Source organism: Salvelinus alpinus, chromosome 1 (genome assembly GCF_045679555.1).
Source record: "Salvelinus alpinus chromosome 1, SLU_Salpinus.1, whole genome shotgun sequence".
Taxonomy (NCBI): Eukaryota; Metazoa; Chordata; class Actinopteri; order Salmoniformes; family Salmonidae; genus Salvelinus; species Salvelinus alpinus.
Genome location: NC_092086.1, coordinates 47,683,117 through 47,707,262, shown reverse-complemented (window position 1 = coordinate 47,707,262; position 24,146 = coordinate 47,683,117). Strand labels below are relative to the sequence as shown.

The following is a 24,146-nucleotide window of genomic DNA, read 5'->3' as shown; positions in this document are numbered from 1 at the left end:
AAGATGAAACGTGGCTGGGTCTTTCAGCATGACAATGATCCCAAACACACCGCCCGGGCAACGAAGGAGTGGCTTCGTAAGAAGCATTTCAAGGTCCTGGAGTGGCCTAGCCAGTCTCCAGATCTCAACCCCATAGAAAATCTTTGGAGGGAGTTGAAAGTCCGTGTGCCCAGCAACAGCCCCAAAACATCACTGCTCTAGAGGAGATCTGCATGGAGGAATGGGCCAAAATACCAGCAACAGTGTGTGAAAACCTTGTGAAGACTTACAGAAAACGTTTGACCTCTGTCATTGCCAACAAAGGGTATATAACAAAGTATTGAGATAAACTTTTGTTATTGACCAAATACTTATTTTCCACCATAATTTGCAAATAAGTTCATAAAAAATCCTACAATGTGATTTTCTGGAATTTTTTTTCTCATTTTGTCTGTCATAGTTGAAGTGTACCTATGATGAAAATGACAGGCCTCTCTCATCTTTTTAAGTGGGAGAACTTGCACAATTGGTGGCTGACTAAATACTTTTTTGCCCCACTGTACGTGACGGCGAGCTTCAGATGAAACACCAGTCTAACTTCCCTCATTTCTATTCCTTTATGCATTGATTAGAAATGTCCCCACTCACCTGCTAGGCTACATACAGTATGGAGCCTCTGACAACAGTCTAACTTTTCTCATTTCTATTCCTTTATGATTAGAAATGTCCCCACTCACCTGCTAGGCTACATACAGTACGGAGCCTCTGACTGTAGTGCCGCTTTGATTGCCTCACAATAAACCAAATCAAACTGTGTCACATGCGCCGAATACAACAAGTGTAGACTTTACCGTGAAATGCTGACTTACACGCCCTTAACCAACAGTGCAGTTCAAGACGAAGAAGATATTTACCAAGTAGACTAAAATAAAAAGTAACACAATAAGAATAACAATAACAAGGCTGTATACACCGGTACCGAGTCAGTGTGCAGGGGTACAGGCTAGTTGAGGTAATCGGTACATGTAGGTGGGGGCGAAGTGACTATGCATAGGTAACAAACAACCAGCGAGTAGCAGTGTACAAGAGGGGGGGGGGGGGGGGGGGGTGTCAATGTAAATAGTCCGGTGGCGATTTTATGAATTGTTCAGCAGTCTTATGGCTTCGGGGTAGAAGCTGTTGAGGAGCCTTTTGGTCCTAGACTTGGCGCTCCGGTACCGCTTGCCGTGCGGTAGCACAGAAAACAGTCTATAACTTGGGTGACTGGAGTCTCTGACAATTTTATGGGCTTTCCTCTGACACCACCTATTATATAGGTCCTGGATGGCAGGAAGCTTGGTCCCAGGGATGTAGTGGGCCGTTCGTACTACCCTCTGTTGTGCCATACGGTCAGATGCCGAGCAGTTGCCATACCAGGCGGTGATGCAACCGGTCAGGATGCTCTCAATGGTGCAGCTGTAGAACCATTTGAGGATCTGGGGACCCATGCCAAATCTTTTCAGTCTCCTGAGGGGGAAAAGGTTTTGTCGTGCCCTCTTCACAACTGTCTTGGTATGTTTGGACAATGATAGTTCGTTGGTGATGTGGACACCAAGCAAACTTAATGATGGTGTTGGAGTCGTGTTTGTCCGCGCAGTCGTGGGTGAACAAGAAATACAGGAGGGGACTAAGTACACACTCCTGAGGGGCCCCAGTGTTAAGGATCAGCGTGGCAGACGTGTTGTGGCCTACTCTTACCACCTGGGGGTGGCCCGTTAGGAAGTACATGATCCAGTTGCAGAGGGAGGTGTCTAGGGTGTCTGGGAGGATGTTGTTGATGTGAGCCATGACCAGCCTTTCAAAGCACTTCATTGGCTACAGACGTGAGTGTCATGGGGCGGTAGTCATTTAGGCAGGTTGCCTTTGCTTCCTTGCGCACAGGGAATATGGTCGTTTGCTTGAAACATGTAGGTATTACAGACTCAGTCAGGGAGAGGTTGAAAATGTCAGTGACACTTGCCAGTTGATCCGCGCATGCTTTGAGTACATGTCGTGGTAATCAGTCTGGCCCAGCGGCTTTGTGAATTTTGACCTGTTTAAAGGTTTTGTTCACATCGCCTACCGATTTACACGAGTGAAATGTGTGAGGGCTACCAGTGTGTCTTTTTTTTATTTTTATGGGGTGCACATCATAAAAACTATATTAAAAAGTTTGTTGTTTTATTAAATGAAGAATGTCAAATGTCACGGTATTTAATTGTATGTAGTAATGTCACATCATGGATCATTTTAGTTAATTCAGACAAAGCCTATTCAATGTTAAAATAGGCCTACACATTTTTGCAGCAGAAAATGTACACTCGCAAATAATCAAATACTAACGTCCGTTTGATTAACCGGGCCCATCCCTAGCACAGACCACATGAATTACACATTAGCATTAAGCACAGAGAGTAGTCTTGCTCAATTCATGATACCTCCGCTGCTTATTATGGGTTGTGCTTCTTCCCAATGGGGAGAGACCCTCTCATAGCCTGTGAAAGGAGGGTAGGGCGAAGAGAGTTTGATGAATCTCTTCTCCCTACAAGCATAGATGGGAGTGGATAAGACTCCCACGGCCGGGAAGAAATATTTTCAGCTGCCTGGGCTTGCAGAGACTTGCATCATGTGGATGGATTCGTTCTCACAGAAGGGCCAGTGCCAGAGAGGCGGGCAGAGAGACTCCAGAAGCTCACTGTTAAGGCAGCGGGCAGATGGTCATTACTCACTGGGGGTTCAGGGAGGACAGATATCCATCATTCAGATTCAGCCAGAGATGCAATTACAGTTCAGGGAGCGGTACCATCCTCCATCTGGGTCACAGCACCTTGAAACAGAAGGCTGGGAAGTGCCTATCCACAGACGGATGGAGGGAGACTGAGGTGAGAAGACCAAAAACCTTTCATCAGTCATAAATACTGGGCTGTGCCCCAGACCTCAGACACTACAGAGTGGCCAGAATGGCCAATAGCTTTGTCCTAACTTCTTGACGCTAGGGGTCAGATTTTTTAATTTATTTTTTAAATAACGTTCCCAAGGTAAACGGACTATTTCTCAGGTCCAGATAGTAGAATATGCATATAATTTACAGATTAGGATTGAAAACAATCCAAAGTTTCCAAAACTGTCAAAATATTGTCTGTGAGTATAACAAAACTGATTTTGCAGGCGAAAACCTGAGGAAATCTAAAACGGAAATGATTTTTTAATGTATTTTTAATTTTTAATCTGTGTTTCATTTCCCGACTTTCTTCCATTTAAAGGGGTATCAACCAGATTCCTTTTCCAATGGCTTCCTCAGGCTGTGACCAGGCTTTAGACATAGTTTCAGGCTTTTATTTGGGAAAAAATGAGCGAGATTTTTCTAAACTAGTCAGGTGTCCTTTGATTAGTTCCTGCGTGCGAGAGGGGTAGCTCTCCATTTCTTTCCCTCTTATTGAATAGGTTACGGTCCGGTTGAAATATTATCGATTATGTATGTTAAAAACAACCTGAGGATTGATTATAAAAAACATTTGATATGTTTCTACGAACATTACGGATACTTTTTGGAATTTTGGTCGAACGGAACGAGGCTGTGGTTTTCTGAACATAAAGCGCAACCCAAATGGCGTTTTTGTTATAAAAGTAATATTTATCGAACAAAAATAACATTTATTGTGTAACTGGGAGTCTCGTGAGTGCAAACATCCGAAGATTATCAAAGGTAAGCGATTCATTTTATTGCTTTTCTGACCATGCTAATTTGGAGCTAGCTGTTCTAGCATTGATTGATACACTCACAAAAAATTGGATTGCTTTCGCTGTAAAGCATATTTTCAAAATCTGACACGATAGGTGGATTAACAACAAGCTAAGCTGTGTTTTGGTATATTTCAATTGTGATTGCATGATTATAAATATTTTTAGTAATATATTTGGCGCCCTGCAATTCAGCGGTTGTTTAGGAAAATGATCCCGCAAAAGGGATCCGTAGCGCCAAGAAGTTAAGAGATCACTCACAAAGGGGCTGCATAATCGAAAAGGAACGTTTTTCTAGGAATTCTAGGTCCATTATTTTGACAGACAGCACTGTTCATTCACTTATCTGTCACTGACACTCAGAACATGACCCTTTGTGAGACCCAGGGATTCCAAAGCTTGTCTGTGTGATTGTGGTGGACTAGCCTGTCGTTATTCCAGACAGCCGTGTAAATCATTGGTTGGGAGGGACTCCGGAAGGAAGGATTTAGAAACAGAACAGTTTGGTCTGGTTTCCCACTGTACTAGACACAGAGCTACTCTTTGATAGTGAAAGGGTATATCGTCCTTAGCATTTACCCCAACGTGATACTTTGCCATCCCATTGAAGTATACAGTACAAAAATATAAAACGCAACATTTCAAAGATTTTACTGAGTTACAGTTCATAGAAGGAAATCGGTCAATTGAAATAAATAAATAATCTATAGATTTCACATGACTGGGCAGGGGCGCAGTCATGGGAGCCATGCTCAGCCAATCAGAATGAGTTTTCCCCCACAAAATGGCTTAATTACAGACATAAATACACCTCAGCACGGTACTGATAAATTCTATAAAACGTTGTTGGAGGAGGCTTATGGTAGAGAAATTAACATTCAATTCTCTGGCAACAGCTCCGTTGGACATTCCTGCAGTCAGCATGCCAATTGCATGCTCCCTCAAAACTTGAGACATCTGTGGCATTGTGTTGTGTGACGAAACTGCACATTTTAGAGTGGCCTTTTATTGTCTCCAGCACAAGGTGCACCTGTGTAATGATCATGCTGTTTAATCAGCTTCTTGAAATGGCAAAGGAGAAATGCTCACTAACAGGGATGTACACAAATTTGTGCACAATATTTGAGAGAAATAATATTTTTGTGTGTATGGAAAATGTCTGGGATCTTGTATTTCTTTATACCTTGCGTTTACATTTTGTCCAGTATAGTAGACCATCTAGTGTGATTAGCTCCGCAAGATTGACACTTTTGCAGAATTCTTGGGGTAGCCTAATTCCTGAAAATACACCACAATATTATTGTCATTCAAAGGGTTCTAACGCTAAACCACCAGAGTCCTTGAGAATCCCTCTGCCTCCTCTGAGCCAAACCCCTGCCTGCTCTGAGCCAGCCCCTCTGGGTCTTCTTCTGTGTCCTGAGGTGGCTTCTGAGAGAATGTTGCCATGGAAACTACGGTGGGGGCTCATTTGTCACATGATTTCAGTTTGAACGTGGGAAATCCTTTGTTTTGCTAACTTTTTCGTTACTTTCCAGTACATTGCTGGAGGACTACCTGCAGAGACGAGGCCTCACGGTTATCCTGTCTATCCCAGAGAATAGGGACGTTGGCATGGTGTTTGGTAAGGAACCAACGTTTCAGACAGAGACGCTGAAAACTGGCATGATTCTACGGCAATTTTGACTGCAGTGCAGCGCAGGAACTTGCATATACCAATGATGCAAACTAAAGCCTAAATATGGCTGGCCATTAAAACAGGTTGTGGTTCAGCCTAGAGCTGTTCAACAGCTGACTTAAATCTAGTTAAATAAAATAAATAAAAGTAACAGCCGAGACCCATCACATGACCACAAAAAATGGTTTCTGTGTAATACTCTTCACTGTTCATAATCATACAGAAGATTACATTGCACAACAATGCCTCTCCAACTTCCTCTCTCCACTTATTCAGTGTTCTGTGGCATCAACTTACTCTCTAAATAGAATCAATATGTCCTCATCTTCATAACAGCGTCTCTCAGTCAGACAACAACCACTTCATCAGCTTTAAACAAATCAATACCACTCCCACTATAATTAATACACATATGTCAATCCAGAAAGTCACAAGAAACTCATTGAGAATCCCAGAAAGGCCTGGCTTTTTAGGCATAGTTAGACTAAACAAATGTGATTTTATTGCAGCTTTGTATGTTGTTTATATACACTGCTCAAAAAAATAAAGGGAACACTTAAACAACACAATGTAACTCCAAGTCAATCACACTTCTGTGAAATCAAACTGTCCACTTAGGAAGCAACACTGATTGACAATAAATTTCACATGCTGTTGTGCAAATGGAATAGACAAAAGGTGGAAATTATAGGCAATTAGCTAGACACCTCCAATAAAGGAGTGGTTCTGCAGGTGGTGACCACAGACCACTTCTCAGTTCCTATGCTTCCTGGCTGATGTTTTGGTCACTTTTGAATGCTGCCGGTGCTTTCACTCTAGTGGTAGCATGAGACGGAGTCTACAACCCACACAAGTGGCTCAGGTAGTGCAGCTCATCCAGGATGGCACATCAATGCGAGCTGTGGCAAGGTTTGCTGTGTCTGTCAGCTTAGTGTCCAGAGCATGGAGGCGCTACCAGGAGACAGGCCAGTACATCAGGAGACGTGGAGGAGGGCAACAACCCAGCAGCAGGACCGCTAGCTCCGCCTTTGTGCAAGGAGGAGCAGGTGGAGCACTGCCAGAGCCCTGCAAAATGACCTCCAGCAGGCCACAAATGTGCATGTGTCTGCTCAAACGGTCAGAAACAGACTCCATGAGGGTGGTATGAGGGCCCGACGTCCACATGTGGGGGTTGTGCTTACAGCCCAACACCGTGCAGGACGTTTGGCATTTGCCAGAGAACACCAAGATTGGCAAATTCGCCACTGGCGCCCTGTGCTCTTCACAGATGAAAGCAGGTTCACACTGAGCACGTGACAGAGTCTGGAGACGCCATGGAGAACGTTCTGCTGCCTGCAACATCCTCCAGCATGACCGATTTGGCGGTGGGTCAGTCATGGTGTGGGGTGGCATTTCTTTGGGGGCCGCACAGCCCTCCATGTGCTCGCCAGAGGTAGCCTGACTGCCATTAGGTACCGAGATGAGATCCTCAGACCCCTTGTGAGACCATATGCTGGTGCGGTTGGCCCTGGGTTCCTCCTAATGCAAGACAATGCTAGACCTCATGTGGCTGGACTGTGTCAGCAGTTCCTGCAAGAGGAAGGCATTGATGCTATGGACTGGCCCGCCCGTTCCCCAGACCGGAATCCAATTGAGCACATCTGGGACATCATGTCTCGCTCCATCCACCAACGCCACGTTGCACCACAGACTGTCCAGGAGTTGGCGGATGCTTTAGTCCAGGTCTGGGAGGAGATCCCTCAGGAGACCATACGCCACCTCATCAGGAGCATGCCCAGGCGTTGTAGGGAGGTCATACAGGCACGTGGAGTCCACACACACTACTGAGCCACATTTTGACTTGTTTTAAGGACATTACATCAAAGTTGGATCAGCCTGTAGTGTGGTTTTCCACTTTAATTTTGAGTGTGACTCCAAATCCAGACCTCCATGGGTTGATAAATTTGATTTCCATTGATCATTTTTGTGTGATTTTGTTGTCAGCACATTCAACTATGTAAAGAAAAAGGTATTTAGTAATAATATTTCATTCATTCAGATCTAGGATGTGTTATTTTAGTGTTCCCTTTATTTTTTTGAGCAGTGTATATATAACTGTGTGTGTATATATATATATATACACACACACACAGTTGAAGTCGGATGTTTACATACACCTTAGCCAATACATTTAAATCAGTTTCACAATTCCTGACATTTAATCCTTGTAAAAATACCCTGTCCTAGATAGGTCAGTTAAGATCACCACTTTATTAAAAAAAATGTGAAATGTCAGAATAATAGTAGAGAGAATGATTTATTTCAGCTTTTATTTCTTTCATCACATTCCCAGTGGGTCAGAAGTTTACATACACTCAATTAGTATTTGGTAGCATTGCCTTTAAATTGTTTAACTTGGGTCAAACGTTTTGGGTAGCCTTCCACAAGTTTCCCACAATAAGTTGGGTGAATTTTGGCCCATTCCTCCTGACAGAGCTGGTGTAACAGAGTCAGGTATGTAGGTCTCCTTGCACCACAAGCGTTTTCAGTTCTGCCCACAAATTTTCTATTGGCTTGGGGTCAGGGCTTTGTGAAGGCCACTCCAATACCTTGACTTTGTTGTCCTTAAGCCATTTTGCCACAACTTTGGAAGTATGCTTGGGGTCATTGTCCATTTGGAAGACCCATTTGCGACCAAGCTTTAACTTCCTGATTGATGTCTTGAGATGTTGCTTCAATATATCCACATTTTTCCTCCCTCATGATGCCATCTATTTTGTGAAGTGCACCAGTCCCTCCTGCAGCAAAGAACCCCACAACATGATGCTGCCACCCCCTGCTTCACGGTTGGGATGGTGTTCTTCAGCTTGCAAGCATCCCCCTTTTTCCTCCAAACATAATGATGGTCATTAATGTCCAAACAGTTGTATTTCTGTTTCATCAGACCAGAGGACATCTCTCAAAAAAGTACGATCTTTGTCTCCATGTGCAGTTGCAAACCGTAGTCTGGCTTTTTTTTAATGGCAGCTTTGGAGCAGTGGCTTCTTCCTTGCTGAGCGGCCTTTCAGCTTATGTCACAGTCAACTTAGTGTATGTAAACTTCTGACCCACTGGAATTGTGATAGAGTGAATTATAAGTGAAATAATCTGTCTGTAAACAATTGTTGGAAAAATTACTTGTGCCATACACAAAGTAGATGTCCTAACCGACATGCCAAAACAATAGTTTGTTAACAAGGGAAGCTAATAACCTAGATACAAAAAAGTAGCAGTGACTGAGGATTATTTAATTTGAGGCGGACTGCAGAAAGTATCGAGTAGAAGGATTTGTGGTGTCAAGCCTTTTAACCCTGTGCACCTCTCATTCTCTGCTTGAGCAGATGCTAGATTGTTTAAAAAATGCGAACACCAGATGAGGAAGGGGTTAACACCAAGCAGCAAGCACCCAAGTAGCCTACCCTCCAATTGAGAGCTCCAATGAAGTAAGCAGAAGATTAGTTCTAAAAATACCACCATCTCACCAGAGTAGTTAGACACTAAACCAGCAGCTTTCAGATGCTACAATCTACCACAAACTTAAACACTACATCCCTTCCACTGCAGAGAAAGTGTTTTCCTACACAAAAACAGAATAATTTCTCAACGTGATTAAGTTTGCAGGTCAAAGTTTAGAAGAATTGTGGGGGTCCTGTCTGTCATCCCCAGACTACAGCATGCAACCCATGGTTTGTGAAGTCCAACGTCAAATGAAGATCTGCTCTTGTATCCTCAGTTCAGAAGGGGAGAGGTGTAAACAACAATAAAAGCGGCATCTGACAGTGTGTGTGTCAAATACCTCCTGTGTCCATTATGAGTTCGGAGACAGGTCACAGTTCTGCTCTCCTTAGAGCTCAGCCTCCAGCAGAGTAAACTATCCATCAATTCTAGGGGTGTAGCGGTTCACCAAACCCACGGTTCGGTATGTATTGCGGTTTTGGAGTCACGTTTCAGTTTGGTTTCGGTACAGCGGGGAAATTAAATGCTATTCACAATGTTCAGCATTCACAATGTTCTTGGCATTGTCTGTTGTGACAGAACTGTTATGTTGGGCCTCTCAAGATTCCACTCTGATGCTGCGTTTCGAACTATGTGAGAGGTGGGAAGTTACCTGTTGGAGGGCCATTCAAGTGGATTTTTCCCAGTCCTATATATAAAATGTACCCTTGCCTCTTGGTTATGAACGCACCATGATAGTTGCTCGAGCACGTTTACGAGGGGCTGAAACCCCCCATTCTCAACCACCGTCAATGGTCGCATGTCCGCAGCTATAAACCGAAGACTGGTAGTCTGTTTCTTTTTTACAATCGCTATTGTAATTTCTTTGGCCAGGTCAGAATCAGCTGCCAAAGAATGCTTGAATGCAGAGGGGAGACGACGTTGTTGTTATTTCTTAGCGTTTCTGTCTTGTTCCGGTATACTGGGGCGTCAACATGAGGTGTTGGCAGCTGCATAGGCTATTCTCCTTGAGCGGAACGACACACTGTTAAGCATTTATCCACAACTCTCTGTCCATCGGCGCTGTAATCTACTGGGAAGCCAAAATGTTCCCAAGCTGGAGATTTAAATGATGAATGAAGATCCTCCAATTCTGGTTAATCAACCCCACCACTTGCCATCATACAAAAATAATAAACTTCTGCACCTCACAAGAGTATAGTTTGATATTCGCCAATTAAAATTTAAATGTCGATAAAAAAAGTACGCAAAGGCTCTAGCTGTTTTAACGGAATAGCCTGAAATGGACTCAAGAGACATAGGACTAGTGTTTGTATTTTGGACTGTAAATATCTTTTATGTATTCATTCGGGTTCACGGTATGGACCGAACCGAGGTCCCTGTACCGAATGGTTCGGTACGAATACATGTACCGTTAAACCCCTAATAAATTCCCTCCGGCAGACTAGGCATGAGGTCTTAAAGCCAGTCACGTATGACACCGTGGGTGGTGTTCACTCATCTCAGAGGAAGACTGCTGGCAATGTGTTAGATAACAAAGGTATCAAGGAGGAGATTAAAAAGGCACAAACTGCTCCATCATGCATGAAATACGCTTATGTCTGTGCACTACAGGGCCAATCGAGTTGGTTAAGGGGTGATGGTGAACATGGCTAATCAGAGGAGGTTAAGGGGTGATGGCGAACATTGCTAATCCTTGCATTGTCGTCTGCAGTCCCAGGCTTTACATGTTGAAATTAGAGATGGCCCACCTCATTACAGCTAGGCCTGTATTTTGGGTAGTGAACCAATGGTCTGTTGAGTGATCAGAGCCTTACGTCTTTCCACGTGGGACTCACCTGCAGACGAGCGTGGCGATGATGACACACCAGGCGGTGCAGCAGCAGTCGGCGTTGGGCTGCTCCTCGCTCTTCTTCCGCCGGCAGCACAGCCAGAAGGAGTAGAAGAGCAGGAAGAGGAGGTCCAGAGCCAGGCAGGCTAGAGCCACGCCTCCCAGCAGCAGGATGGACTGAGGGGGGAACAAGAGGACGATGAGACGTCATCTCACACACATAATGAATAATAGCAACGGAAAGTTTTGCGGTTATTACACAAACACACAACTGCTGGGGAAAGCTTTCAGAGAGACTATGTAGGATGTAGAGGTACAGGAGCCAAGCATCCAGGATCCATTTCGTGGTCCTAGAACAATATTGTATAATTTAGACACATTTTTCTTTTTTTACTGCATATCTGTTGCCCGTTGGAATGATATTTGGGGAAAGGGGATACCTAGTCAGTTAAACAACAATGCATTCAACCGAAATGTGTCTTCCGCATTTAATGCAACCCTTCTGAATCAGAGGTGTGGAGGGGGGCAGCCTTAATCGACGTCCATGTCATCAGAGACCGGGGAGCAGCTGTCGTTGGGGGTTAACTGCCTTGCTCAAGGGCAGAACAATGCCGGCTCGGGGCTTCAAACCAGCAACCTTTTGGTTACTGGCCCAACGCTCTAACCGCTAGGCTATCCTGCACATCCAGTCTGCAAGGAATGAGAAGCTATTGAATCAGATATACACTCTGACCACCCAGAGAAGTCACATGGCAATGAGATGGTCCCTCTGATTATTAGCTATGCCCTTTGGCTCGTTAGAGCTCATTTACACCAGATCACAGTTAATTAAGGGTTATCGTCATAACTTTGAGAATAACGTAGAAGGCAGAGGAGGAAAAACCTCAAGCCTCATTAAAACCCCCCATCATGAACAAGCACACCACCATAAGACGCATACTCTGACAAAGCCTACTGAAACACATAGAAACCATATAATCTTAGTCTCTAACGTCATCACACATGAATAATCTGTGTGTTTCCCTGTCCTCATTTTGAGGTTTCACTTAAAGCCAGTTCTCATAATACAGGGGAAGGCCACAATTATTTCAAATCAAGCACAAATTTCAAACAGGATATATCCATTACGATGAATCATAAAAACTGAAGATACTGTAAAGCATATTATTCTCCAAATCTGTCTGCTGTACAGTACCTTCAGTCTTATGATTCATCGTAATGGATATAACCTGTATGAAATTTTGGCTTGGCATCAAATAACTTGATTTTTGTGGACCCAGTGAACTCCTGTTTCCATGTGAGCACTTCAAAATGACTGGAATCTTTGGACGCTCACAAGCTGCCATCTTTCCCTTTCAATGTGTGCAAAGTATGTCTCACCTACTCTGTGTGGGCATACAGAACGGGGTGCTGGAGAGAGCATTGTGTTGGCTCAGGCCAGACCAGAGAGCTTGTGACTTTATAGGAAGTGGGGTAAAGAGAGTCAGGGTCCGTGTGAGGCGACTTACTTCTCCAGCAGAGGGAAAAGAGAAGAATGACTGTCACTCCAGACAAAGTCTTGACTGACCAGGGCCCTGGGGTGACTGAGGGGAAGGCCACTGTCGTTTGGGCTTAGCACCGCTCACTCGCTCTTTACTGCTGTCAGATGTACATTTGCAGTGATTTGCCCATTGCAATACTGTATATGATTAAAATGCCCAGATAGCAGTGGTAATTATTTGGCTTCACTACCTCATGGATATCAGGTTGAGAACAAACGTGCATAGGAAATGGTCTTTTAGATTATTGTTCTTCTCCACCTTTTCCTGGTGTTGAAACGCCTTAAATGAGAATGAATCCAGTATTACCGCACGTTCCCTCAACAACAGCTGCTCTGAGCTTCTTTGAGATAGGAAATTATTTCCAAAATGCAAGACAGCCCAGCTCCTTTGTGCAAATGCTAAATAAGGATCTAATTTTAGGCGCTGCCTGGGCTTCAGTCTTCTGTTCATGTGTGCGGACAGTGAAAAGCGAATAAAAAAACAAAGCATTCTCCCTAAAATGGAACCGTAGATAAAGGGAAATGAAGGCTCTCGAAGTAAATCCATTAAGACTTCTTGACTTTAATGATATTTAGATGCATTTACTTATCGAGCCCATCGCAGGCAAAAATGCATTAATTCTTGCACAGGAAAAACAAAAGACTTTATTCTGCCAACTGTATGCCAAGTAAAGGTTGTTTAGAAAACAAATAATTCACAGTCCTTGAATGAAAAAGGATATATGCAGGAGTTGGTAACTATCTGTTTTTATAAACTGGGTGGTTTGAGCCCTGAATGCTGATTGGCTGTCAGCTCCGCGTTGTGTCGTGCGTTAAGAACAGCCATTAGCCGTGGTATATTGGCCATATATCCCCCCCCCCCCGTGCCTTGTTGCTTAAATTAACACATTATTTTGGATGGTGTTAAATGAGTGTCTGGTAACTGTTTATTATCTATCCAGCTGCCTAGTCACTTTACCCATACGTATATGTACATATCTACCTCAATTACATCGTACCCCCTACACAATCACCCCGTGTATACGGCCAAGTTTTTCTATAATGTTTATTTTTTCTTTCTCTGCATTGTTGGCAAGGACCTGTATGTAAGCATTTCACTTTTGTGAACGAAGCATGTGACAAATAAAGTTAGATTTGATAATTGTAACCAACTGGGCAGAGCTAGTTATGAGTTTTATAAAGCATGAATCAATCATTAAGACATGATTTGGTGTGTGCTATAGTGGCAAATGAATCTCTCTCACATAGCCTCATTTCAGAACAGGGAAAAGAGAACAAGGGTCTATGTGGAAACTGCCAACTGGTATAAAAGTAAGGCAAAAGTGAACAGGAAACAGAAAGCTGCAACTGAGCAGGAATGCAGCGAAAACAAGCCAATCTGGGAGCACGGCCAGTATCAATTAAGATATGACTGCTCCCCTGATTTAGCCTAATGTCGAAAGAAGAGCAAGTTTGTCTTCTCTATTGGCAGTGTAGCCTTCTCAACTTGGAGTGTAAAATCATATCAGCAAGACAATTTATGTAGGTGTAGGACACTACTCACCTACAGGTAATGTGGATCAAAATGATAAGAAAGTGGGTTCAATACTGTCTTTATTCTTTTGGAACTTCTGTGAGTGTAATGTTTACTGTTCATTTTAATTGTTTATTTCACTTTTGTATATTATCTAGTTCACTTGCTATGGCAATGTTAACATATGTTTCCCATGCCAATGAAGCCCCTTGAATTGAATTGAGAGAGAAAGAAAAGAGAAAGAAAGAGGTGAAGAGAGAGCGCGAGCAAACGAAAATGTGAGGTGTTTGAGTAATGAAAAGGCGTGTCAGTGAGTGAACTAACAAACCGAATAGCTTAAGTGAACCAGCTTAGGCTAAATATGATCAAACAGAAACAGCATAACACCTATTATCAAATGCATCTCACGGCCTGATGACATGTTAAGTATTGTGCTAGAGAAACGGGTCTATTGCTGAGTACTGTAGGTCCAGCACCAGTCCCATACTTCAGCCTGCAGCACACAGGGAGAGGGCAGGCACTTCATATGTAGTTCACACAGGCCTCTCGCTCACGTTTGTATTCCTGTGGGGGAAATACAGGTTGGGAGTTCATTGTAATTACACAGATTTCGATCCAGACAGTTTCTCTTCCCCTAGTAGTCGCATATATTAAACAGGAAAATACCGGCACCCTGGTTCTCTAAACAGATGCATTTTTCAGTAAGATCAGCCTAATAGGCTGCCCCTGGGCTCCTGGTGAATAGAGGCCTCTCCATTGAAGCGCTTTATTGAGACGGTTTCCCCACCCTGGAGAAACAATATCTGAACTCAAATTACAGTGTCTCACAGAGCTCCATCTCCTGGGCAGCCATCTTGTTACCTAGTGATATTATACCACTACTTCATGGATACACTGTGCAAACATTTTCAAATACTACATATGCTGAAATGCAAGTTGAGAAAATTCATACCATGAGTGGTTAAATAAATGGAAAACAGTCAATGTCACTGTCTGACTAAGTGAAGCTCAAAGGGGCTGGAGAGGAGCCGTACCATCCTGTGAACAGGATGCTGGCATTGTTTCAACCCCTTCTCATCTTCCCAGCTTCTGATCCAAGACGATGGGAATTCAATGCTGACTAATAATGACCTTCAATTTAAAAGTCATTCTCTACCTTTTAGTCATGATTTCTTTCATTTTCACTCCCCATTGTCAAGAAAAGGAAATGGTCCTCGTTTTATGTTGTGATTCAAGTTTCAGGTATGGGAGTTCCGTTTTTCACATACCGGTCGTCAAGCGAGCAAATCATGGTCCATATGTGTTCAATTAAAGGGCAGTTAAGTATGGCTTTGAATTAGTCACATTGCCATGAAAGAATAGCAGACCCAAATCACAAGACAAGAAGGGAAGAGAGAAAGTAACACGTGCTGACTCAACTGTCCACTTTGTCCATTAAAATCAGGTTTCACTTCCAGGTCAAATTCCCCACATCCAAAATGAACTGCTTGATGAACATATGCAGACGGATGCAGTGACAAACAGCCCGTTTCCTGTAACAGCTAGGAAGGAGTCTTGTGTCACACCAGGTGAACAAGCTGACATAACAGATTATCACCCTGTTGCCCGTTTCCACTTCCTGTGCATCAAGGCACATCATTAGATGACACTATGTAAAGACAAAGTAAATGGATAAATACAATTTCATTTTTGGCTAATGTGCACAAACACTCCACCACACCAGGTACATAAAAATTGGTTCTCTCGTACATCTATCGCACTGTGCTATTGGCAGTGTGGATGTCAACATACTTGCCCTAACCAAAGTAGCCTACTTTTAAAAAAGGCATTTCTGGCCAAGTATGGCCTAAATCTAAAGAATATATATTTTCCCACTCCTCAGGCTAGCCTGGGCTCTCCTGGTTCTCTGACCCAGGTAGGAGGCTGAAACCATGCTGGCCCTGTCTACTTTCCTCACCCCAGTCTGCCCACACCCAAACAAACCCAGCTCCAGTCCCACTCCCATCCATCACAATGGCAATAGACTGCTTCTCTTCTTCCACCTTGCAAACCTTGGCTCTGGTCCACAATTTACAAAAGCTGCCTCTTGACAACCCCCCTCCATGTTGGCCTTCTGACGAGAAGGAATTTGTCAGACAGCCATTTTCACTCGTTTCTCACTATGGCCAAAACGTTTTTAACTATAAAGCACCAATGAAGAAAGTGGATGACTGTCATCATTAAGACATCATTGGATATCAGAATGAAAGGTGTGATTACTGTATGTATGCCTCAGGACAAATGTTGCATATATGCCTGGTAGGCCTATAGATCTCCTTTGTGGGCCAAATCAGAGGTTAAGGGGAGAATGCCTACTCAAAATTCGTGGACACTTGAGGCAGGGGTAAAACAAATTCTGGCTTTGGTCGTACCCTGTCGACAGACTGGCAATTCTCTCTCATTTTGAAATCCACTTCAACACTAAATTCTTAGCACTTGCAGTTAAAAAGAGAAATGGGAAAAAGTTCACTGATCAGCACATCAAGGACAGAGTGGATTTTACTTCAGAGGTAAACCCTCAACTAAATGAGCTGAGAATATCCATTAATTCTGACCCTGTGAACAAGTGCCATGCTGCAGAGTGCAGGAGGATGGTTCTCCCCTCCCCTAACTGTAAAAAAAAATTAAAAAGGAGGAAGAATTATACAGTTTAACAACACTGTTTGTAAAAGTTGTAAATTACATCTCAACCCAGTGATGAAGACATGTCTCATGGTATGGTTGAGTACGCAAAATAAGTCAACGTTGAGCACCTTTATCTCTTGAAGGTTTTGGCATTCAGGTCCAAAAATGTCCCTTTCTGAGCACTTCTACAATGGGCAAATATGTATGGAAGGGGTGCTGTCAAAAAGTGATTGAATTCAAATGGATTTACCCGTTACAGTAGTATGCCTTGTTGCCATTACCTTGCTGCTTGAACCAGAAAGAGCTCTACAGGTGCAGAAACTAGGTAGGATACTGATGGTCATATACTGTACGTTTCAATCGTGTTTACAGTAGTCAGTTGTGAGGTATGGCATATGTAGGTATTGATAAGAGTTGGGTTGCAGAGTAGAAGCCGGGTAGAATATTTTTAGGAATCGTCAAGAAAGACTGTGGAGAGAGGGAGAGGGATGTTGGCGGGGGTAAGCCCTTAGTCACCAGGGACGGCAAGAACGTCAGCATCAATAATCTGTCCGACTGTCTAATTATTCCCTGACATACTTGGCCAAAGACAAAAGCTGTCCCATTACCCTGAAAGACCTTTGAAGACTGAAAGCACATTATAGCCTAGTGAAGAGTGTGCTGGACAGCATAAAGCCAGGCCTGCCCTGCTAACACTGTCTGTAACATCCAGGGGTTTAACGCACATAAGTAAAAATACTTTAAAGTACTACTTAAGTCATTTTTGGGGATATCTGTATTTTACAACATGTAAAGCTAATTTCTCAAATGTTGTGCACATCCCTGTTAGTGAGCATTTATCCTTTGCCAAGATAATCCATCCACCTGACAGGTGTGGCATATCAAGAAGCTGATTAAACAGCATGATCATTACACAGGTGCACCTTGTGCGGATGACCCGCAACTTCTTTTCTCCTTACCCCCTTCTGAAACCCAGGTGGCAACACGCGTCTCTTCATGCCTGACAGATATCTCAGCTTGGATGTCGGCGCACCACCTCAAGCTCAACCTTGACAAGACGGAGCTGCTGTTCCTCCCGGGAAAGGCCTGCCTGCTTCAAGACCTCTCCATCGCAGTTGACAACTCCACGGTGTCCCCCTCCCAGAGTGCAAATAACCTTGGCGTGACCCTGGACAACACCCTGCTGTTCTCTGCAAACATCAAACCTGTGACTTGCTCCTGCATGCTCTACAGCATCAATAGAGTACAACCTCATCTTATACAGAACGCTACAGCCCGCCTGGTGGTCAACCTTGCCAAATTCTGCCATGTCACCCCGCTCCTCCGCACACTCCACTGGCTTCTAGTCAAAGATCGCATCCACTACAAGACCATGATACTTGCCTAGGGAGCAGCAAGGGGAACTGCCCCTACCTTCCCTCAGGCTATGCTCAAACCCTACACCCCAACCCGAGCACTCCATCCTGCCACCTCCGGTCTCTTGGCCCTCCCACCCTTACCGAAGGAAGCTCCCGCTCAGCCCAGGACAAGCTACCCCATCAGCAAATAGCTTTCTGAGCTTCATGCTGGAGTTTCAGTGTGTCTAGAAAACATGAACTGAGGCTCCAAAAACACCCAGATACATCATTTAATAAACAGCAAAGCTCCCAGTATCATGATGCAGGTCTTTAGATGTTGCACACAAAGTTGTCATGCCAAACCTTATACACAACGTTATAATCCATTTTGTTGAACTCGAGCGCTAATTTTGCATATTGCTTGCAAGAGTGTACTTACTTGTCCCTCTCGCTATTGCGGGCGTGTAAGTAGGGGGCGTGCTAACGGCACAGGTACTAAGTAGCTAGCTAGCTAGGTTTTCAGTTAGTCACTCACAAGATCAGCCAGGCGACGACAAGGGAACTGAAGTAGTTTTTGTTAGGTTATTTGCTGAATATTGTTGAAAATGCTTTGCTGATGTGCAATCCTAACATGCATCAATGCAATGAGAAAATATACTGTATATGTAGCTATCAGATCACTGCTTATCAAAACAGTTAGCAATAATGCTTTCACTTATAGACTCAGTAAAAAAAGAAACGGGCCTTTTTCAGGACCAGGTCTTTCAAAGATATTTCGTAAAAATCCAAATAGCTTCACAGATCTTCATTGAAAGGGTTTAAACACTGTTTCCCATGCTTGTTCAATGAACTATAAACAATTAATGAACATCCACGTGTGCAACGGTCGTTAAGACACTAACAGCTTACAGACGGTAGGCAATTAAGGCCACAGTTAAGAAAACTTAGGACACTAAAGAGACCTTTCTACTGACTCTGAAAAACAACAAAAGAAAGATGCCCAGGGTTCCTGCTCATTTGTGTGAACGTGCCTTATGCCTCCTTGCGCAATGCCTGAGTACTGCAGATGTGGCCAGGGCAATAAATTGCAATGCCCGTACTGTGAGACGCCTAAGACGGCGCTACAGGGAGACAAGATGGACAGCCGATTGTCCTCGCTGTGGCAGACCACGTGTAACAACACCTGCACAGGATCAGTACATCCGAACAGCACACCTGAGGGACCGGTACAGGATGGCAACAACTGCCAGAGTAACACAGGGAACGCACAATCCCTCCATCAGTGCTCAGACTGTCCGCAATAGGCTGAGAGAGGCTGGACTGAGGGCTTGTAGGCCTGTTGTAAGGCAGGTCCTCACCAGATATCACCGGCAGCAACGTCGCCTATGGGCACAAACCCACCGTCGCTGGACCAGACAGGACTGGCAAAAAGTGCTCTTCACTGACGAGTCGCGGTTTTGTCTCACCAGGGGTGATGGTTGGATTCGCGTTTATCGTCGAAGGAATGAGCGTTACACCGAGGCCTGAACTACGGAGCGAGATCGATTTGGAGGTGGAGGGTCCGTCATGGTCTGGGGCAGTGTGTCACAGCATCATCGGACTGAGCTTGTTGTCATTGCAGGCAATCTCAACGCTGTGCGTTACAGGGGAGACATCAACCTCCCTCATGTGGTACCCTTTCTGCAGGCTCATCTTGACATGACCCTCCAGCATGACAACAGCCATACTGCTCATTCTGTGCGTGATTTCCTGCAAGACAGGAATGTCAGTGTTCTGCCATGGCCAGCTAAGAGCCTAGATCTCAATCCCATTGAGCACGTCTGGGACCTGTTGGATCGGAGGGTGAGGGCTAGGGACATTCCCCCCTAGAAATGTAGAAATGTCTGGGAACTTGCAGGTGCCTTGGTGGAAGAGTGGGGTAACATCTCACAGCAAGAACTGGCAAATCTGGTGCAGTCCATGAGGAGATGCACTGCAGTACTTAATGCAGCTGGTGGCCACATCAGATACTGACTGTTACTTTTGACCCCCGCTTTGTTCAGGGACACATTATTCCACTTCTGTTAGTCACATGTCTGTGGAACTTGTTCAGTTTGTCTCAGTTGTTGAATCTTATGTTCATACAAATATTTACACGTTAAGTTTGCTGAAAATAAAACAGATGACAGTGAGAGGATGCCTTTTTTTTTTGCTGAGTTTATGTATAAAAGACTGATTTGACGTTGTCTTGTTGCTTATGGGGGTTTTTATGTCACAGGAAACCTCAAGTTAATGGACCACTGCTCCATGTCAGCCAGAACCAACCCATTAAGTTGCACCACAATTGAGTGCATTACAATGTACTCTCACAAGCTTTTCGGATTTTAACATGTGTTCGAATTTGCACCTTACATCAGGGTTTCCCCAACTCTGGTTCACGAGTAACCCCGACATCACACATTTTTGCTGTAGCCCCGGACAAAAACACCTGACAGGCAACTACTGATGCAGGTAAAATGTGATGGTTTTGCAATGGACAGGTCATGGATTCTATAACGGAGAGGTCATGGATTCTATGGAGACATTGTCTAGGGTTAGGGAGAAGCTAATCACATTGTCATTGTTTTCATGTCTTTGTAGACTTGATGAAAGTTACATAATGTCACTCTTTCCAGTAATGCTTGTTACTGTCATTGTGCATACTTTGTCATCTTATTTTCAGGAAAGGTAGACACCAGGCAGACTTAGTGTGTAAATCTTATGCGGAAGTGAGAAAATTGCTGATTGGGGTTTCATTTCTTCTCAGGCACACCCAGGTACAGTATGGTTCTCCCCAAAAAAACAAAGCCTGGGTTGCTCAGAACATTTACGAGCCAACAAAACAGACCTTCTGGATGGACCTGGTAGAGCTGTGCTGAAAAGACGGGAGGACAAGACAGTGGTGTACAAGGACCCGCTCTCCAATGTTCAACTTCCAACACGACCACCCAAGAACATAGCTAGTGTTCCAAGACCAGACAAGGCCCAGATTGTAGCCGATTCGGACTCCTGCCCCTTACCACTGTCGCTCCAAAAGGTCAAAGTTAACACTCCCACTCTGGTGCAGACACCCCACAGAGTTCCAGCTCCCTAAGCACAGCCACCAGACAAATGGTAATCAAAAAAGGGGAGGTAACAATTCTGTTTTTACACTTGACGAAATTGATATGCGTCTTTAAAAAAAAACTAATTGAAACTTCGTTATTATCATGTCATTTCATTATTATTCAGGTTATTACTTATAAATATTACTCGACAAATGAAGAAATGCCAGGTTGGAGAGGACCTGTCACATTTTTGTATTGACAACATTAACAGGTCAAAATAATGATATATGCCTACCTTGTCCGTCGGCTTTTCTGCATATAACATTTTCTAATACAGATCCTATTTCGATGCACAAAACCATTCAAGCGAAGACCGATGTGTTCTCAAACCTTTCCCGAAATAGTCACATAATGCCACAAACCCTGCTGCTGTGGCCATTCGATGGCAGTGGCATATGTTCTTCAAAGAGAGGACGCTGTAATGAGAGAAATAATGTAGCCTAAGCTACTGAAAAACAGACTTTTTACAAGACTAAATCAAGACAGGAGCGTTTGACTCTTATTAAAGAGATGGAGTCCAGACAGGCTTCTTTAGGAAACTTCCTGAATGGACATATAGGCCTATAGAGAGAATCAGCGTACTCACAACCCCGTAAAAGCACCCGTCTATCAAAGCCACTAGCGTATGTCAGATACAAGAGCAAGTATTTCTCCTTTCCTTAAAACGTATTAAAAAAAACCTAGGCCTACCTTAGGCTTTCCAGGAAGTAGACTATAAGATAATGAATTGACAATTAGCTTATGAACGGGGACATCTATGCTCTAGTATGAAGATTAAAATTGACCATCATTAAAATAGAAACAAATACATGCAACATGTCCATAGCCTATTTATCAGCGATGCTGATTATCGAGGGGGAGAGTGTTGGAAAGAGTTTTCAAATACTGTGAGGAACTACTATATATTTGAATGAATGTAAAAAAAAATATATACAGTAATCCCTCGTTTATCGCGGGGGTTACGTTCCGAAAATGACCCGCGATAAGTGAAATCCGCGAAATAGAAAACTTTTTTTTTTTTTACAATTAGCAACTATTACATGTATACAAATACAGTGACTCACGTGTAGGCCGTTTCACTGCTCTTCAGACTGGGCCGCTGCATCCTGACTGCGCTCTGCAGTGTTCTCTTCTTCTGAAGCCCGCGGTGCAGGTGTGTTTGTTCGGGAGAAGAGCATAGTGATAGGCAGCTGTTGTCGCTCTTTTTTCTTCTTTGCAAAAAGATCCTTGTACACCGACATGCCACCATCGATTACGTTGGAGAACTGTAATGAACGGCTCATCAAAGGGTCCCATTCCTCAGCTACTCGCTTAAGTTCAGTGGCCATTCGCACCATGGTTGCTAAGCGACCAAGCGTTAGTCCTTCCTTCCTTCCTGGCCAACTTAATGTAAATTTGCCAAGCTGTTTTATGTATGTACACATAACTGCACGAGACGACAAAATGATAGCACAATTCGTAGCATGTTTTGATACAAGAAGCGGGAGTGAGTTTTTAGCGAATCAGAATGCAGAGCACAATGCACCAAAAAAAAATAAAAAATGCATTATGAAAATCCGCGAAATAGCGAATCCGCGATAAGTGAACCGCGAAGTGGCGAGGGATCACTGTATATATATATATATTAATTTTTTAAACGGACTTCGTTGACTTACTGTGTGAGGTGAAGAAAAACTGAGAAGCCCAGCTGGCCACTTTCCTACATTTGACATTTGCGAGAAGCAAGCCAGGTACTTCTATGCGTGCTCCGTCTACATTAACAGGACAGAGAAACCAGACACATGCTCATATGGAGCATGTAAAATATGTTATGAAATAAACCAAAAGTTGTTTCTCACAAGCGTAGGAGGTTTTGAACTCTGCAAACAACTTTTCCACTCCGAGAATGAGAGCGGTAAATTAATTATTACATCCATTAACATAAATTAATGGTAAATTGCCTGTTTTACAAATGGTAGGTTACACAGACATTCATAAAAGTGAATTGCAGGCCGACACCGTATAGCCTAGGCTACTATTCTACTTTGCGAGTATAGGAGAGCGGCATTTTTTCCATGTTCCGCCTATGGCGGCATATCGGCCAGGACCACCGTTGATTAGTCTATAAATTAAGAAAATATTCCATATCAAACTATACCATGCCAAGTTGGGAGAGGATTGGTGCATTCATTGTCCATTTGCACCTCATTAGGCACATGTCGTAGGGACCAGATGTTGGAGCAGCCTTAAGGGCAGTCAGTAGCATCAAGTGCAAAATAGTGTCCAGTTTAGTAACAGTGAAAGGTAATTCCAGGAGAATGACAAAATCCAAAGAAAATGTACATAACCTACTAAAAGGTATTTACAAAATGAACAGACTTAAAATACAAGTTTGAATATGAATCAAAAACCTAAGCCTCAAATCAGGCCTACCCTGCCAAACCAATCAGGCCTACCCTGCCAAACCACTGGTTGGGGTATACCAGACTATGGACAGCCTCCCCATACAGCTCACATAGCAGAGCTACAACATAACTGAAGCTCACAGGTGAAAACAGGTACCTTTATACCTATGGTCCCTCCCTATGAACCTTACCATTAACCCAAATATGGCATATTAAATCATGTAACAGACATCCTCATTATTCCTACATTAACATATTCTGTCTAAATAATATGCGGGAATATTTTCCATTAATGAATACACAATTCATAACAATAGTTCTGCAGGCCAACAGGAGGCAAAACATATTATAACAATAGTTCTGCAGGCCAACAGGAGGCAAAACATATTACTTATGGAGCTGCGCTCCCATTATGCAGAGAACACCGACAAGACATGGAGTTCCCAGACGGATAACTTCAACACACAGGACGCATTACAATATGGAAACAAACAAACATTGCATCCACCGGGAGGATTGCAAAATGGTAAATTACTGCAGTTAAATATGAAACTGAAATGAGACAATGCAACTCGACCAAACATTTCCTCGACACATAATTAGCCTTGCGCACAGTAAATACCGTGACACTGGCAAAAGAGGAAGCAACAGTATATACATTTAGAAGAAATTAATTATTAGATGTACGTGGAAACATGAACGCCCTAAACAATTTATAAAGGGGAAATAAATGATGCTCGTTCGTGACGAGATCTAGTAAATCAGCTTCCTCAGAGCCAGAACAACCTTGTTGACTGCTGTCGAATAAGAAATGAATAGTCAGACACATCCAAACTTTTTTTTTTAAAGATCGATTTATATAATT

The 24,146-nt window shown here is 43.5% G+C and overlaps 1 protein-coding gene across 2 annotated transcripts in view; it reads right to left on the bottom strand.

Annotated features, from left to right (window-relative positions):
* LOC139578336 (protein tweety homolog 3-like) overlaps positions 1-24,146 on the bottom strand; it is a 60,654-nt gene that overhangs the window by 31,832 nt on the left and 4,676 nt on the right. The window contains exon 2 of one of the 2 annotated variants that reach the window (XM_071405789.1): positions 10,726-10,895. The exons of the other annotated variant lie outside the window; for it this stretch is intronic. Coding sequence (XP_071261890.1) covers positions 10,726-10,895 — 170 coding nt within the window. The remainder of the gene's footprint in view (positions 1-10,725; positions 10,896-24,146) is intronic. 2 annotated transcript variants of the gene reach the window in all.